The following is a 15,834-nucleotide window of genomic DNA, read 5'->3' on the forward strand; positions in this document are numbered from 1 at the left end:
TGGTTTAAATAGTTGTAGCTTACACATAACCTGCTCCTGCTGACACGCTGACACAACCTTCACAGTAAATCAGATGGAAAAATAAAGCCAGTTGAACTTTGCAGGCTTGTGCTGCTCGCTCTTAAAACAGTTGCTGGATCACAGTGTCTCCACTTGCCTTGAAAGCAGAATTCATCATTTCTGATAATCCAGGACACATAACCTCCAGAGAGAGAGATTAAAATAGGATTATTAATGCAGAGGCACATGTTCTCAGAAGGGTCAGGCACCTAGGAACACCACTGTTCTCTGACTATTAGACAGGGAAGTGTTAGAAATGTAATATACCAAAATATAATATAGCAAAAATACGCACAAAAACACACCCAAAAACACACACACACACACACTTTGAGTGAGAAGTGGGCAGAGAATGCATTGTATAATAGAACATTTATAATCCCATCGCTTACATTCAATATAATGAAATAGTTTTTAATAGCTAAGAGCCACTGAGCGAGGTTTGTGTTTCAACAAGGTGGAGCAGAGGTGTTCATGACACATTAAATTTAATTAATCAACATCCCTCTGTCCACCACGTGTGAGTGTGTGTGTGTGTGTGTGTGGTGTGTGTGTGTGTGTGTGTGTGTGTGTGTGTGTCCAGGTCAGAGAGAGGGAGAAAACGTGTGTTCAACCTGTGACGTGAGAACAACCGAACCGATTTAGAGGCTTAAAGATGACGATGGAGTTCAGCTTGAAACGTTCAAACTTTTCCTCCCGAACTCCCTCAAAAGTCCCCGTGGTCTGTGTTGCACAGGTGTATCACAGGTGTTTTCACCTGTTTTTGACTGAACAAACCTGCTCTGAAACCTGTGGGGGAGCGTTCGGATAAAAACCTCAGGAAATGTGGGATCAGTCCGGGTGGAAACGTTCCATCGATCATCAGAGAGCCAGATTACCAGCCAGATTATTTAAGCAGGTTATTCATTAGTTCACTTTCGTGTTTGTTTCGTGTGTTGATCAATGTGGATTCCTCTGAATCCAGCAGCAGGTTTCCCTCTCAGAGTTTCTTCAGGAAGGGGCCGTGGCCCCGCGTCCAGGGCGTGTAATGCTGGGTGGGCTCTGCTCTCACCTCCGAGTGTTCAGCCAAGTCAAAGGATAAGCTTACAGACAGGAAACAAGAGACTCCCCCGCCCTGCTCCAGCTCCGCTAATGATGAAACACAAACTGCACAACTCCGTGTAGATTTAGAGCAGAGGAAAGTAAAAAATAAATTAAAAAAAAAAAAAACTTTGCAGGGTTTAGCAAAAAAAAAGTTTGTGCAGCATTAGAAATTTCTCTACAATTTACTAAATAGCCAAGCTTTTTTTCTTTTATAGCAATGACTTTATTAGCTTCCTCTGCAGTTTTAGCCATGACCTTCACTTCAACTCGCTGTATCGGTGATGTAATGTTCCTGGAGCCAATAGAACCGATTCGTCTTATACATTCGTAGCAGCTGGTCAAGCTGAAAAACAAAACCCTCACTTATCTGCAACCCAAAAGCGCCCTCTGATTTCTCCTTCGCCCTCCCTCCTCTTTGCTTCCCTGCTCGTCTTTCATATCCTTTCCTCCAGTTCTCCTCCTTTCGATTTGAGTCACCTTCCATTTTCTCCTTCTAACATGTGCTGCAGTGACCCACTTTGAGCCTGAAGACTCGCGCTGACCTGCTTTAGATGCAGCCTATCTAATTATAACCAGCCCCTTTTAATAAGGTGGGGAAATTGGTAAATGCTGAAAACCCGCGCATGCATGCGGGCACGTGCACGATACACAAGCACTGACATCACACCTCCACAACATGGCTCATCTTGTCTATAAGGGAATAGAACGTGTGACTCATACGTCTGTTGCGTGGTAACACCTGAATATGTTTAAAAATTATATGCAGGCTGTTATCATCTATGAGCCTTGAGGCTGTAAAATTAAGTTTTTAATTATTATAACACAGAAGAAAAGAGTAACGCTTACAAATCCAGTGCAGATGTTTATGCCTGTGAAACTCAGCACCCACAGTAACATTAAACTCATCTATATAATTATGCAGCACTGTTCCAGTGTTGAGGTGCGTAAAAGGGTTGCGTAATACAGACAGCACTGCCCAATGGGCCTTTAGCAGGTTTGATAGCTGCCTTTTCTTAATTATGACCTGACTTTCAGATGTTAAATGAAAGCTTGCAGCATCTGTCTGTCCCTCCCACACATCACTGCACTTGAGAGCACAAGTTTCATCCACATTCCTCCAGAATTATCAGCTCTGGTCTTTTTCATTTTGACAGTTTGCTACATTTCTCTGTGGTAAAACACAAAAAAGAAGGATATGATGTGTTAAGCTCTCTTCAAGTAAAATGTAATTTCCTGTTTTGCCTACGTGTGTGTGTGCGTGTAAATGGTTTGTCTACTGGTCTAAACAACACACACACACACACAACTCAGGAAGTACACAAATTTCCTTATATTCTTAAGCCTTATCTGGTTGAGGTGATGTAAAGTGCAAAAGTGTGTGTGTGTGTGTGTGTGTGTGTGTGTGTGTGCAGCACAAGGTCAGAGAGTTGTTTTGAGTAACCTCTCTCTGCCCTGTGTGTTGGTACACGATAAAAAGTATCTTCATATCCTTATCACACCCAGTGTCCTCACAAGTGTATGTTGGCGAGTATGTGTTTTTGTGCAGCGATCCATCGTGAAGGCTTGTGGGGTAGGGTGTTGGGATGTAGAGGTCGTTCCCAATAAATAATAAATGGTCATCCACCACAACATAACTGGTGGAGTAAACAGACCAATCTGTTGCTAAGGCCCCCACAGTTTCACCAAGCCCAGAATAGGCTCTCTATGCTCGGGGATTGGAGGCTCAAATCCTGGGATCTAGTGTCCATGGGTGGGTGAGGGGGAGGCTGGAGATCACAAATCCTACTGTGCCTGATTCGGCCCAGTCTGTCAAACACCAAAAGTCTCATCTTCACAGCAGACAGCCTTAATATGCTCTCAGCATGTGGAGGGTTTATGGTGTTTTTATACTAGCGAAGTCTTTAGCTACTTCCACAGTGTCAGAGACCGAGGCTTTGGTCACACCGTAAAACTAGCACTGTACTTTTGTGCTCTCGATATTTTTATTTCTTTAGCAACAAACAATATCCCGTTGTATGAACTCCGAATCAGCCATGTCAACATTTTTAAATACATGTAGCATCAATACGAGTATGAAATTAGGCTCCGCAAGCAGAGTCTTAGCTGAGGGAGGTGAGGGGGGTGTGATACAGAGGCTCTGACCTCTGGGGACTTGGAAAATATTCATCTCCTCAAAGCGGGCTGAGTTGGGGGGGGCAGGCTTTGTGCAACAGCCCTCAGCCCCCAACCCCCACCCCCAGTCCTCTAGTCTTTTGTTAAGATGTAGTAGTCTCACACACACCCACACACACACACACCACACACACACACACACACACACACCACACACACACACACACACACACACACACACACAAAGCTCTCCAGCAGTCAGCCTCTGACCAGCTGTCTTCAGTTTGAAAGATGGACACCATCACACAAAACCAGTGAGTTCACGGAGGACACGAATCTGCAGAAATGATCTCAACTATTTGAGAAGAGAGAGGGAAAAAAGTTTATTCTGCGATGGCACTAAATCCGCATGCCCTCTCAAAAGAAAATACAGGTATTTACGTGTTCTTTTCATCCAGATTCTGAAGGGGTGAAATTACAGTCCTTTCTTTTGAAAAAGATCTTTTTTTTTTAAAAAAAAAAAAGGGGAAAAAGATGACTCACATCAGCAGCAGCATCAGCAGCAGCAGCACCCAATACTCAGATCTGCTTTTATTCCGGCAATTACTGTCCTATTTTAATGGGCATTTTGATTTCTGTTCGTTATTACTGAAAAATGTGTCCTTTAGTTTGAAAAAACGTGAATAAAGGACGAACGCTCAAACGCATAAATAAAAGCTGATAAGCACAACAAAGAACTTGGAAATAAGGAAGAGAAAGCATCTAAATAAAACGCCCAGCAACAGGAGTTAAACTAAAATGGGGTTTTAAGGAGAAATAACCAGACGCCATCATACGTGCGTTCCCTTTTTTCGGTGCTTTGTGTTAAAATCGGGGCTGATGCGGCGGCCGTGCGCCCAAAAATAAGCAACGCCGCCGCCTCCTTTCCCTCCCTGCAATGTCTGTGCGACTGTGTGAAACCTGGTGGTTATTGTTCATGAACCAAGGCTATTTCAGAGGTGGGGGCCCTTCCAGTCTTCATTGCTGCAATGGTCTTTTCATTGCTCCCTTATGCATATTTATCAACACTTCACTTTCCTCACCTATCAGCGTCGGCCGGCTGTGAGCGGCGTCTCGCTCCACCAATCGCAAGCCTCCCTTTGTGGAAACAAACCGCCCTCTATCTTCCCTCACCCCACCCAGTACAATGGCTTCTTTTTTACTTTGACGCAGTGGTATGAAAAAAAAAAACAGATGAAATGAGGGTGGAGGAGGAGAACGAGCGCTGCAGCTACAATTGGCAGAGCCTTGGCGACGGCGTCCGCGAATCGATCGGCAGCCTCGCAAATGCCAAGCGAACGTCGGCCGCGGCGGAGCGGAGATTGATGAAGAGGGTGGGTGGAGGACAAAATGATGGGAGGACAAGGCTGGAGGAGGACAGAGGAGGGCATAGTCGTGATGGACTGAAGTGGAGCATGATTAGTATGGGTGAGAGAGGAGGAGGGAAAAAAAATGGAAGCAGCAGCTTTAGCTGGCGAGCAAAACAGGCCCGACACCGAGGAGAACATCTCGCTGTGGAAGATACGGGGAATTAAGGTGCACAAGCCAGACGCCTAAACGAGCCTGGTCGCAGCCTACGTCTACGGTGAAACATCTGCGGCTACGCGTGTGGCCCCACAACGTGCACAGTCAGTCGGTCGGTCAGCGTGAAGAACGAGCTGGTTTGGACAGACGGCCCGAAAAAAGCTGCTCCGCTCAGCTCCAGGAGCTGCAAAACACAGGATCGATCGCATCAAACAGCCAAACCCCCGAGTCTCAATGCACAAAACACGCGCGTGTGTGTGTGTGTGTGTGTGTGTGTGTGTGTGTGTGTGATATGCGGCTAAACATGTAATCGTCTCTTTAATCAAACATTAATCAAACATCTCTTTAATCAAACATCTTCATGTCTGCAAGACATAAAGGCGCGCACACAAATGGACACACACACGCACACACACACACACACCACACACACACACACACAAGACACCCACGATGTCCCTTTACAAGGTTATTTTAAAAACATCCTCCTGCCTCCCAACACTGGTGTCACTCCATCCATTTACTAAATGGCCTGATTACAGTTAGTAAATAAATATATTGATTTATTAATACATATTTTTAGATGGGATTAATAAATGATAACGTTTGTAGTACTCTGAGTGATGAATCATTCCTTGCCATATTTTTTAATCTGATTGAATGTATAATTGGTGTCCTCGTATAAAATAATTAGGAGCCTATTTATGGTCGGTAAACTCTGACTTCTGTTCTTTTTCATTCACCACCTACACGGGAAAAAACACTCAATTTTTGAGGTTGCTGTTGCATAAGAATTCCTCGTGCTTTCCACAAGCATTTCTGCCTTTAAAAGCCGAGATTTGTTGCAAACTGACTTAATCTGACTCATTTTTGTAGTTATTGTAGTTATATTATGTTATATTATATTATGTAGATATGTAATATTACTCAAAGGCCTTCAATATTGTCATGTGGAACCATTTTGAAGAATTAAGTAAATCTTTAAATTTCTCAACAAAACTTTAAAATAAAAAATGTATTTAAAAACTCTTGATAGGCCAACGGCAGCTGAAATCATTAATAATTCAAAGTGTCACTGAGCCGGGCTTTAATAGTGATCCAAGTTTAAACTTCAGAACAGAAATAAAATATTAAGGATGACCTAACTGAAAATGTCTGATCATATGATTAGAGGGAAATGTGGGAGAGACCCCTGCTGAGGGGGGTGGGGGCAAGTGAAAGGGTTTGGGGTTCGGGGAAGGGAGGGGGGGCAGTAAAAATGGGGTGGGATTAAAAGGCTGGTGGGGGTGGAGGAGCAGCAGCTACTGCGGCTACTCATTGATCTCTCCTGCTTTAAGACCGTCAGCTTTTTATGAGACGTGGACGTAATTTATTAGCCTCTGCATTTCCTGTGGTCCCTCACACACCCACCCACCCACACACCTACACACACACACACACACAGCTTTTCTCACTTCTCATCCACTTGCTGCGGGTGACATTTAGGAAAACACAGATATCAGAACAGCAAACAGTGAAAACTGAGCACTGGGACACCACGGAGCATCTTCGCGTGGTACGGTGACAGGAAAACACCCACTCTGTATCAACATCACAGCCGTTAGCATGAGGTCAAAGGTCATCAGAACTCACCTGTGCAGCCCGTTTGGTACCATGACATAAAGAAAGAATTTGTGTAAAAAAGCATGAGAATGGATGTCATGAAATTGAAAACATACAATCAAATCAATCTCAGCATGCATTACCCTGGATCATGAGCAGAAAATGAGGGTGTTAGATGTTACTTTAAGTTCTGTTTGGACGCCAGACTCTGTCAGATCTCACTGAGATCGGCTAAAATTTGGATTTCGCTCTGGATTTGGCCTCACAGAACACAAGGGTAACTGCATTGAATACGGTTATAGTGAGGATTACTAAAAAAAGAAAAGTCAAACATCAGAATCAAAGTCTGTCTTACCATGAGTCTCAGTTTCTTGGTGAGGGAATACAATGCCTTCAGTTTCAAGTAGGGGCTGCAGGAAGGCCACTACAGAGAGAGGAAGCACAGGGGTGGGGGGTGTGTGGCGTAAGCTACTGATACAAAGAAACATTATAATGATCTCTAAGCAGCAATGACTTTGGTCACCTTAAATTTGAGTGTTGTTAAAAAATAAAAGCAACAACAGTTTAACAAAAGGTCCTGATGAATCCAGGAAGCTGCTTTCATTGGGGTTTTCTTGGCATCAAGGGCCATAAATATAAACCGTTTGAGCATTTATGTAGCGTAAAAGAAGATCGTTATCTGGTCTAACCTCCGCTGTCATCTCGTTATTTAACATGGTAAATCGTGATCACAATAGAGCTCATTAGGAGTCTAATTGTACAACCATGTAATCTGACAAAATTACATTACAAAAACATTACAAATTAATTATCCACAAATTTTATAGGATACCTGCAACCGCTTTCTTGTTGATCCTAACGGCCTGCAGGGAAATGTGTGTTTGTGCTTGTGTGTGTGTGTGTAAGAGAGAGGGGGGGAGGGGGAGCGATTTCATTTTCAAAATGTCATCTGATCATCAGCCTGACGCTGCATGCCGGCTGTTGGTGGAGGGAGAGCTGACCTGACAGCAGTGCAGGCGCCCTGGTAAAAGCCTGATCGCTCGTGCTCATCACCATCATCATCATCCTCATCCTCATCACAACCTTTTCATTTGTCTAAATGGACACGCTGTCTGACTGTTATGCAGGCAGAGCGGCGTCCCCTGAGGAAGGGCCCCGCGTTTATGCAGAAAGCGTGAAGGGGTCCTTAGTGCCCTGAGTGCTGCATCGATCTGCCGTTAAACAACACAGGCTAACCTGCAGCTCACCCCACCTCGGCCCGACTCCGTCCATAATTAATAATCCTGAGCAGAACTGTCACGGGCTGACCGCCGTCCTGCTGCAGCCGAAGAGCGTTTCACATGGAGGCATCTTCTAAAACAAGGTCGAGGTTTTGGGGTTCCTGTTGTTCTCCACATCAACGTGAGTGAAATATTAAGTCAGAACACGACTGCCACCTCAGAAATACACTGACCTCATTATTCTGCAGTCGTCTGTTTGTTTTTCTCTTTAATAAGTCTCAGTTTTCTCTTCGTACAAATGATTGTTGGTCATTTAAAGCAACGCCAAACACATTTAACCTGCGTTTGGAGATTCAAATAGACTCCAAGGCTGTTAAAACACACTTTAAAATTTAATTATACTCTGAGTAGAAATGATTGGAATTGTTACATTAAAATGCAGGTTTAATTTTTAAATTAAATATTTTGATTCACTGTAATTTTGGTGGCAGTCCGATTACAAAAAATTATGAAAAAAAACAAACATCCTCAGCTGCGTATAGAAGGAAACCATGTCTGCACTGAGTGCATGCAGCAGCCTAAACCCACACATTCTAAAGTGTGCATGATGGGGTGCATGGCCAGGACAGGCTCCTGATGGCTGGAATGTCGGATGATGGAAATGCTTGGCGCATGACAGCATGTAAACAAAAACCAAATATGGTGATTGCCATGGTGACATATCCATGTTTCATCCAACCAAGAGAATACGAAAAAAAAGACACGACTGGATCATTTAGAGGAGGAAATCTCTCCCTCTTGGGCGGTGATTCAAATTAGGGCAGCGAATGATAAAAATACACAGGCACTGACATGCTGCGGTAACGCGGCGACGCTGTCGCACTCTGCTGCTCTGGGCTCCTCTCGTCCTCTCCGGCTCGTCACGGGCCTGCTGTTAAAGTGAGTCTGCTGCTTTATCCGCCTGTGTGAATGTACACAGCGCGGCAATGGTGGCTGATGTGTGAGATTATCACAAGGTCACCCGTCGACGGGATGAGAGCCATCGCGCACCGACCCGATCCGGCTTCCCCTTGTTTACATCCTTATTTTGTTTCCAGCATGGCCGCTGCGCAAATCTTAAGACGCAACCAAAAACCAGCCAATACGGCTGTTTTGAATTCTAACGGGGCTAAAAACAGCCAGGACGTGCGCGAAGGGAAAAGGAGGCTTCCCTCCGAACCCCCCCCCCCCTCGACCCCTCTCATTGTTTCCTTTCTATCAAAAGGGGCGCTCCGGGAGGGATTTAACGTTGATGGAAAATGACTTTTTTGGAAGGAAAATGGGCCGTTTCTATTCAAAACAAAGCAGCACTGACGTGATAACGTGCAGCTGTATATCGCTGTGGTTGTACGTCAAGAATCCATTCAACCTGCTCTGGTTTTCGCCAGCCTGACTGAGAACGAAGCAACATTGACCGAAAACCCAGCAGCTCCCCGCATCCCCATCGTTGCTCTTACCTCCTGTGTTTGTGCGTTTGGTGCTGCTGGCCTCCGTCGGGGTCTCCAGGGGTCTTTTACGCGAGTCGGGGGGATCGGACTCCATATGTGGCTGTTGATTATGATGGTGAGGATTTGAGAAAATCCCGTTTTGCTGTACTGCTCCGCCGGCCATCATTTTCAGGCTTGCTCTTTATGCTTGCGCTGCGTTTGCGTTTAAACCCCCCTTTCCCGTTTTTTACGCAGCTCGAACAGTGCAGATGAGTCCTCTGTGAAGGCGAGAGCGACCAAGAATTAGAAAATACGCTTGTTTCTTACGAACGGGGGAGGTTGGCACTGCGTTTCTCCGTGGCGCACCGTGCGGTCAGAGATGCTGCACAGGTACAAAAAGTGAAAGGTCGGAGCGGCAGATGATCGGCTCAGAGAGAGAAAGCGGAGGGGGGAAAAAATCCGAAATCTCTGCCGGGGGATGTGATCTAGGCAACTACAAACGTGATAAAAGAGCGTCAATCGTCCATGAAGCTTCTGATACGCGGCTTAGGATATGTTTGTCATTCCGCTGCAACCGGATAAAGAAGCGTACTCATGTCAGGCAGCGCAGGATGGTGGCGCTCCTCTAAAACAGCCAGTGGAAGAGGATTGATAAATAAAGAAAACAAAAACACAACCGAAAGACAAAAGATGCGAAATCAGCCGAAGATAGAAAGGTCGGTGAAGCGATGAGCGTGAACACAAATCCTGATGGGTGCTGGAACACAAATTCAACTTCTGCTTCCTTTTTCTCCGGTCTCGAAGACACCCGAGGGTGGAGGGTGTTTTGTCTGGAGCAACACACGGAGAAAGAGACGTTTTCCTGCTCGATCTCTGGCTGAAGATGCTGCAGTCTTGCGTTCAGAGCATCCTTTCTCTGACTGGCTGCGAGAGGAAGCGCAGGGGAGCGGCTGACGTCACGAGGCCCCACGCTGCCTTCACTCGCATCCAGTAAACTTGAAAATCCACAACGCGTCTCGTTTGTTCGGAATGTTGTTGGACTAGGAAAACTCTGTTCAATCGTCGTGATGCATAACCGAAGATACCCGGTAGAGTGTAGTAGGGTTTCATGTTGAAATATCGAAAGTGTGGCGGGACTATAACAGCATAAAATAACGAATTTACGTAAAACTCAACGGAGCCAGAGACTCGCAGTCTCTCACAATTAAATACCTCCCTTTCGACGTTCCGTGAATGCACCACAGCAGAGAAAGCTGGAAGACGGGGGGAAACGCCTCCGCCGTGACGCCATTGGTGGATCTGACATTTCTCCGCCAAACGAGAAGGCCACAGATATATTTGCTCTGCGAGTCACATGGCGGCGAGCAGAAGGATGCGGCGGCGGGTTTTTACTCTGTTTCAGCCGCGGCAAATGCAATTAGGGCCGAACGGCCGCCTGAAGGTCCCGCTGCGGCTGTGCGGAGGTCTATAGTCAAGGCAGTCCTGACAGATAAGTGATGCTGAGGAGCAAAGCCTGCCCTCTGTGTCCTGCTTCTAAAATCCTAATTGTTCAGCGAACTAAAACAAGCAAACAACAACAAAAAAATCTGACACCTCTAAATAACGAACAAACCTAAATCATCTGTTTTTCTTTCTTTCGTGCTCACCATCACCCTCCGGCCTGATCGCAGGCGCTTCCGTTTATTCTTTTGCATGGAGACGAAGCTGGCGTGCGTGAACGCATGTTTGTAAAGCGGGGAGCCTCTCACCTGTGCCTCTGCTGTGCGACTCACCTGTGCGTGCTGACATCTCTGCGTCGCTCTGCCTGGATCTGAAGCGGGATCCTCCTGCACGGTGAGCTCACTATACCCGCCTCAGTATTTCTCTCTCTCACTTACACACACACACACACACACACACACACACACGCACACACGTTTGGCGTATTCTCTCACACACACCTAGACACGCAAGTACCATCTCTTTTGGCCAGTATATAGATGTAGTGCACCCTCAGTGACTCCTGATTGGAGTCAAGGTGACATTGAGCTGCCTGTGCACCCCCCACCACCACCACACACACACACACACACACACACAGATAGTTCTACAGAGCAGCTCGTTCACACAATTTCCCATCGCCCTGAGAGACGCAGTGGCGAGGCAGCCTATTTCTCTTGGAAAAGGTGGCAAATATGAGGCAGATGGAGCTGCAGTTGAAAAATGAGTGTGCTCACAAAAGGGAGCACTCAGTGGGAGGAATGGCCTGGAGTTCGAAACCCCATTGTTAAAAACTATTCAGCACATTCTGTAGAGTGGCATATTTTGTTAGTTGGACACGTGCATTTATACTTTTGGAGGCGCGACATAGAGTGTTGGAAGCAGAACGGCGAGTGTCCTGGCCTCCCATTCAGGGCTGCAGCATATGGAAAAAGTGAAGTAGCCCCGGCAGTAAAGCACACACACTTGCAGCATTCTTGTGTGTTTTATTAGGCTGCAGCTCTGAGCAGATGTTAGCGAGATGGTTTTGGTCCAGTAAAGTCCTTTGCAGCTCTGGACATCAACCAGTGCTTTTAAATCGGATTCTGGACTTGTCCAGTGATACAATTTTGCACTTATTATTATTTTTCAATGAAATGCAAACGTTAATACTTCCTACTTAGCGAAGAGAAAACATTTTCCCCTCATTTGGAGATAATTGCTGGATTAGTCATTCTGGAAGCAAAGTCTGGAATCACTATTAAAATGTTCAGAAGAAAAAAGCAACGTGAGTCGGCTGCAGTGTCAAATGTCCTTACATATAGGACAAAAATAGGAGTCTAGCCTGCAAAATGCACTACTTCGTCAATTCGCTAATTGCCTTTTGGCTGCATCATTATTTATTTGTTTATTTTTTTTGCAGTGGATGAATTCATCAGCAATTTTGTTTTTACCATAAAGACTGGTAGGTAGGACCTTTTCACAAATGTTTTATTCCGGTCTAAAGCCTGTCAATGTCCTCTTCCAGTGGGTTGAAGCTGCAGCCGTCTCAACCCTGCGGCGGGTGGGCTGCAGATGTCGACCTCTGCTGCCCTCTGCTGGTAACACGTGGAAGAAGAGCAGCGCCCAGCAGCCTCATATAATATAATGGTCAACTGGTTTTACCGTTTTGATAAAAAATATCAATGTTAAAATTTGATTTAAGACATTACACACATGCCCATTCAGTGCTTCAGTAACTTTGTGCGCCCATTTGGGCGGTGGTAATTGTTTGCAGATGGTTCTAGGTTTTAAAATAAAAAAAACCCTCTGTTGGAGGTTTATAAGTTTCTGCATGAACGTCCACCCTTGATCCATCTCTGCATGTTGCCATTAAATACTACCATTTTGGGTCTTTGCGGAGCTCCACTTTTATCCTTAATTTCATTGTGATTCTTGGAGGTCCACAAACTCAGATGGTGCCTAAACTCATTCTAATCATCTTGAAATGTGCTGTTTTCAATTTATCCTGAGCGTTAACCTGAGCCTAGGGCACACAGTCTGAAGCCTCTTAGATAATCCTTGGTTGTTCATGTATGTTCAGTTTTGTCCTCAGCTTGGCTCCCACAACAACAGCACTAAAATTTAACAGGGATGGAAAGAACAGAGAAGTCCCTGAGCAGACTGCAAACTGTCTTTGACAACGCAGCTCCAATCATAAAAAGAAGGTCAATAATTTGTGACAAAAAACATCTGGCTGCACTGCACTTATTAATAAATATTGCTGGATACTAAGGCGGAACTAAAGCAGTAGTTTCCATTCTTTTGGAGACGAGAGGGAAGATGACATTTCCAGACTGTTCCAGCTCTCCTCCAGGGAGCAGGTGATGAGGAGAAGAGCACATGTCTGGCCAGCTGCCATCCCATCACCATTACCCTGCTGCATCACAAAGATGTGCACACATCTGCTCAAGGGTGCTTCTCTGACCTTGAGTTGAATCGCTTGTATACAGGGACACTAAAATCAAGCTGGTGCTGATATTAAAATGATCAAAGTCTGATGAAGCTTCGCCGTCACTTTATGGCCTCGGGAGAAGCAGAAGGACAGCTTGGTTATCAATTAGGAAATTGGGCATGGAAACATCTCTTTCAGAAGAACCTGACAAATTTATATCAGGTTTTGAAGGCCCTCATACTTGCATATACTCAGTTACCTGGTAGGCAGGAAAGGTTGTTGACATAACTCACCAAAACCTGTTGTGCGTTTCAACAATCACCACGAATGTAAATCCACAGTCTCAGTAGACAAATTACATTCAATATCGTCATAATTCAAATGATAAATTATCGTTATGCCGATAAAACCGTCCTTCACTGCGACAATCGTGTTGTTGCACTCCTTGGACACAAGGTGGTGCTGTTGTCCATGATTCGGGGAGATATCGAGGCGCAGCACTGGGCGCCAGTCTTTCACACTCACCGGCCACTTTTTAGGCCCAACCGGATGGATGGATGGATGGATGGATGGATGGATGGATGGATGGATGGATGGATGGATGGATGGATGGATGGATGGATGGATGGAGGATGGATGGATGGATGGATGGACGGACGGACGGACGGACAGATTGATCTGGTGAGTGTGGAGCCCATCGGTGTACAGTAAAGTAATTCATGTTCCAGATACCAGTTTGAGATGATCAGAGCTTTGTGCATTATCCTGCTGGAAGTGGCCATCAGACGATGGGTCCAGCGTGGTCATAAAGGGACGGGCGTGGTCAGTTATTTGACTTACTGCTGCCTCTCTATCACGTCTACCAGTCTATCCGTACTCCCCTGATCGCTCACATCAACGAGGCGTTTTCCTCCACACCACTGCCACTCCCTGGATATTTTCTCTGTTTCGAAACCATTATCTGCAAACCCTAGAGATGCTTGTGTGGAAATCCCAGTGGATCAGCAGTTTCTGAAATCCTCGGACCAGCCTGTCTGGCACCAACAACCACAAAGTCACTTAAATCTCCCTTCTTCCACATTCGCATGCTCGGTTTTGCCAACTTCAGCAAGTTGTCTTGACCACATCCACACGTCTAAATGCATGTGATTGGCTAATATGCTATTTGTGTCGACAAGGAACTGAACATGGCGACCGACGTGGCCGGCGAGTGTACGTCGATGTGAGGCTCAGAGCTGCAGACAGATCACACAGCACAGCTCTGTCGTTCCGGCTGAAAGTCCTGCACGTTGCATTTCGGTCCCTTTTCCCTTTTTCCCCCTGCAGAATCAAATTGAAGTCATCTGTCTGCAGTGGCGCTGTGCTGGAGTCTGGTAGATTATATTCATTCAATGCATTGGTTTGTTTGTCTACGGGGAGGGAACCCTGAGAAAGTCCCTCCTTATTCAGTCCTCAGTGAGAAAAATCGAAAGGAAAACAGATTCTACTTGGTAGAAAAAAGGTAGTTACAAAGATATACAAATATACATTGCCTTATATAATATACTGTGCATAAACATAAAACATCTGTGGGCCATATACGGTGACTGTATATGAACTGCTGAAAAAAATCTGGCTATTGTATTGTAACAGCTGGAGCTTCGTTTGAAGAGATATTTGAGGAGAAAATGGAATTTGTGTTTCAAAACAGAGAAATCCGATTTTTTAAACTGTGCAGACGGATCAGGCTGTTTGTTTTCTGGAGCTGCTGCTGTTTACGTTGGATGATCTTGGATGGTCTCCGTGCCGACGGGTCTACACTGTTCCTGTCTGAGGAGATTCCGGTTGAACCCTCTAAGACATCCTGTGGGGATCCCTCAATTCCTGCTTGGGAATTTCATGGGCTCAGACTGTGACAGGGCCTGCAAGGAGTTCCAGTGTGAGCTCTGAATCACATTTTAATTCATGTTAATTTTAGTCAGAATGATTCCGAACCCATTAATAAAATATCGATGTGCTTTACAAAACAGGAAGGCGAGTAAAGACGACATAAATATGCTAAATCCAAATGACCACAAACAGGACTTTTTCCCCCTTTGGTGTGCGGAGATGATGATGATTGAGGTTCGGTGGCCATTGTTTCATTTCCTGTCACCCCCTTATCTTATCAGAACGTGACCTGTTGCACACAATAACCACAGTCCTCACCTCTGGCCTTTATTTAAAATTGTCCGTGTTAGAAACAGAGCTGCAGTCCACAAAACATACGGAGGCCGTTTACATTTGCAGCCTTGGGCACGTGGTTTGCATCCCAGTATGCTGAGGCTCCATTTATGCTGTCGAAAATGAAATGTGAATGAATGAATAACAAATTGGATTATAACACGTAGCTGTAGAATGGATTCTGGGTCACATCGGTCACAGTTGTGCGAGGCGTAAGCAGCTGTGCTCCAGAGGCAGAACACGGTATTACGCTCATGCACAGGCCCTAAAAACTGAAATTCAATAAAAATATTTCACTGTGAGACTTTTTTTTTTAATGATTTGCTTGTTATTATCTATTATCTATAGCAGGTCTGTTGTTAATACATTTCCCAGCAGCATTTCATATAATTCAATCATTCCTCCATCAGTAACACACCGTAGAGCTTCTATGATTTATTCTCATCTGTTACTGAAGTGCAGAAGCAATAAATCACCAAAGGTGAGCGCTGGGTAATGATAGCCCGGCTTCTGTCCAGCTGCTATATTTAGAAGTGTTCGGCAGAGGGGACCAGTGAAGCGTGGAGGGCAGGAGACAATATTCCCTCAGAGTTATGTCCTCCCTTTTCCTGTCAGGGGCACAAACATACAAGCG

At 45.3% G+C, this 15,834-nt stretch overlaps 1 protein-coding gene and 1 long non-coding RNA gene across 4 annotated transcripts in view; one reads left to right on the forward strand and one right to left on the reverse strand.

Annotated features, from left to right (window-relative positions):
- Window positions 1-10,921, reverse strand: part of nova2 (NOVA alternative splicing regulator 2) — a 48,471-nt gene extending 37,550 nt beyond the window's left edge. The window contains exons 1-2 of one of the 3 annotated variants that reach the window (XM_057048940.1): window positions 9,137-9,995; window positions 6,776-6,844 (exon numbers count right to left, since the gene is read on the reverse strand). In XM_057048940.1, the coding sequence (XP_056904920.1) occupies window positions 6,776-6,844; window positions 9,137-9,293 (226 nt within the window). In that variant the 5' untranslated portion in view covers window positions 9,294-9,995. Of the gene's footprint in view, window positions 1-6,775; window positions 6,845-9,136; window positions 9,997-10,878 lie in introns of those variants that run through there. The other 2 variants (XM_057048943.1, XM_057048941.1) reach the window with 2 other exon arrangements.
- LOC130534663 (uncharacterized) lies at window positions 10,303-15,502 on the forward strand. The gene is made up of 2 exons (XR_008952928.1): window positions 10,303-10,939; window positions 12,093-15,502. It is a non-coding gene; the product is annotated as an uncharacterized LOC130534663 (long non-coding RNA).
- Window positions 15,503-15,834: the final 332 nt, after the last annotated feature.

This window comes from Takifugu flavidus, chromosome 12, assembly GCF_003711565.1.
Source record: "Takifugu flavidus isolate HTHZ2018 chromosome 12, ASM371156v2, whole genome shotgun sequence".
Lineage (NCBI taxonomy): Eukaryota > Metazoa > Chordata > Actinopteri > Tetraodontiformes > Tetraodontidae > Takifugu > Takifugu flavidus.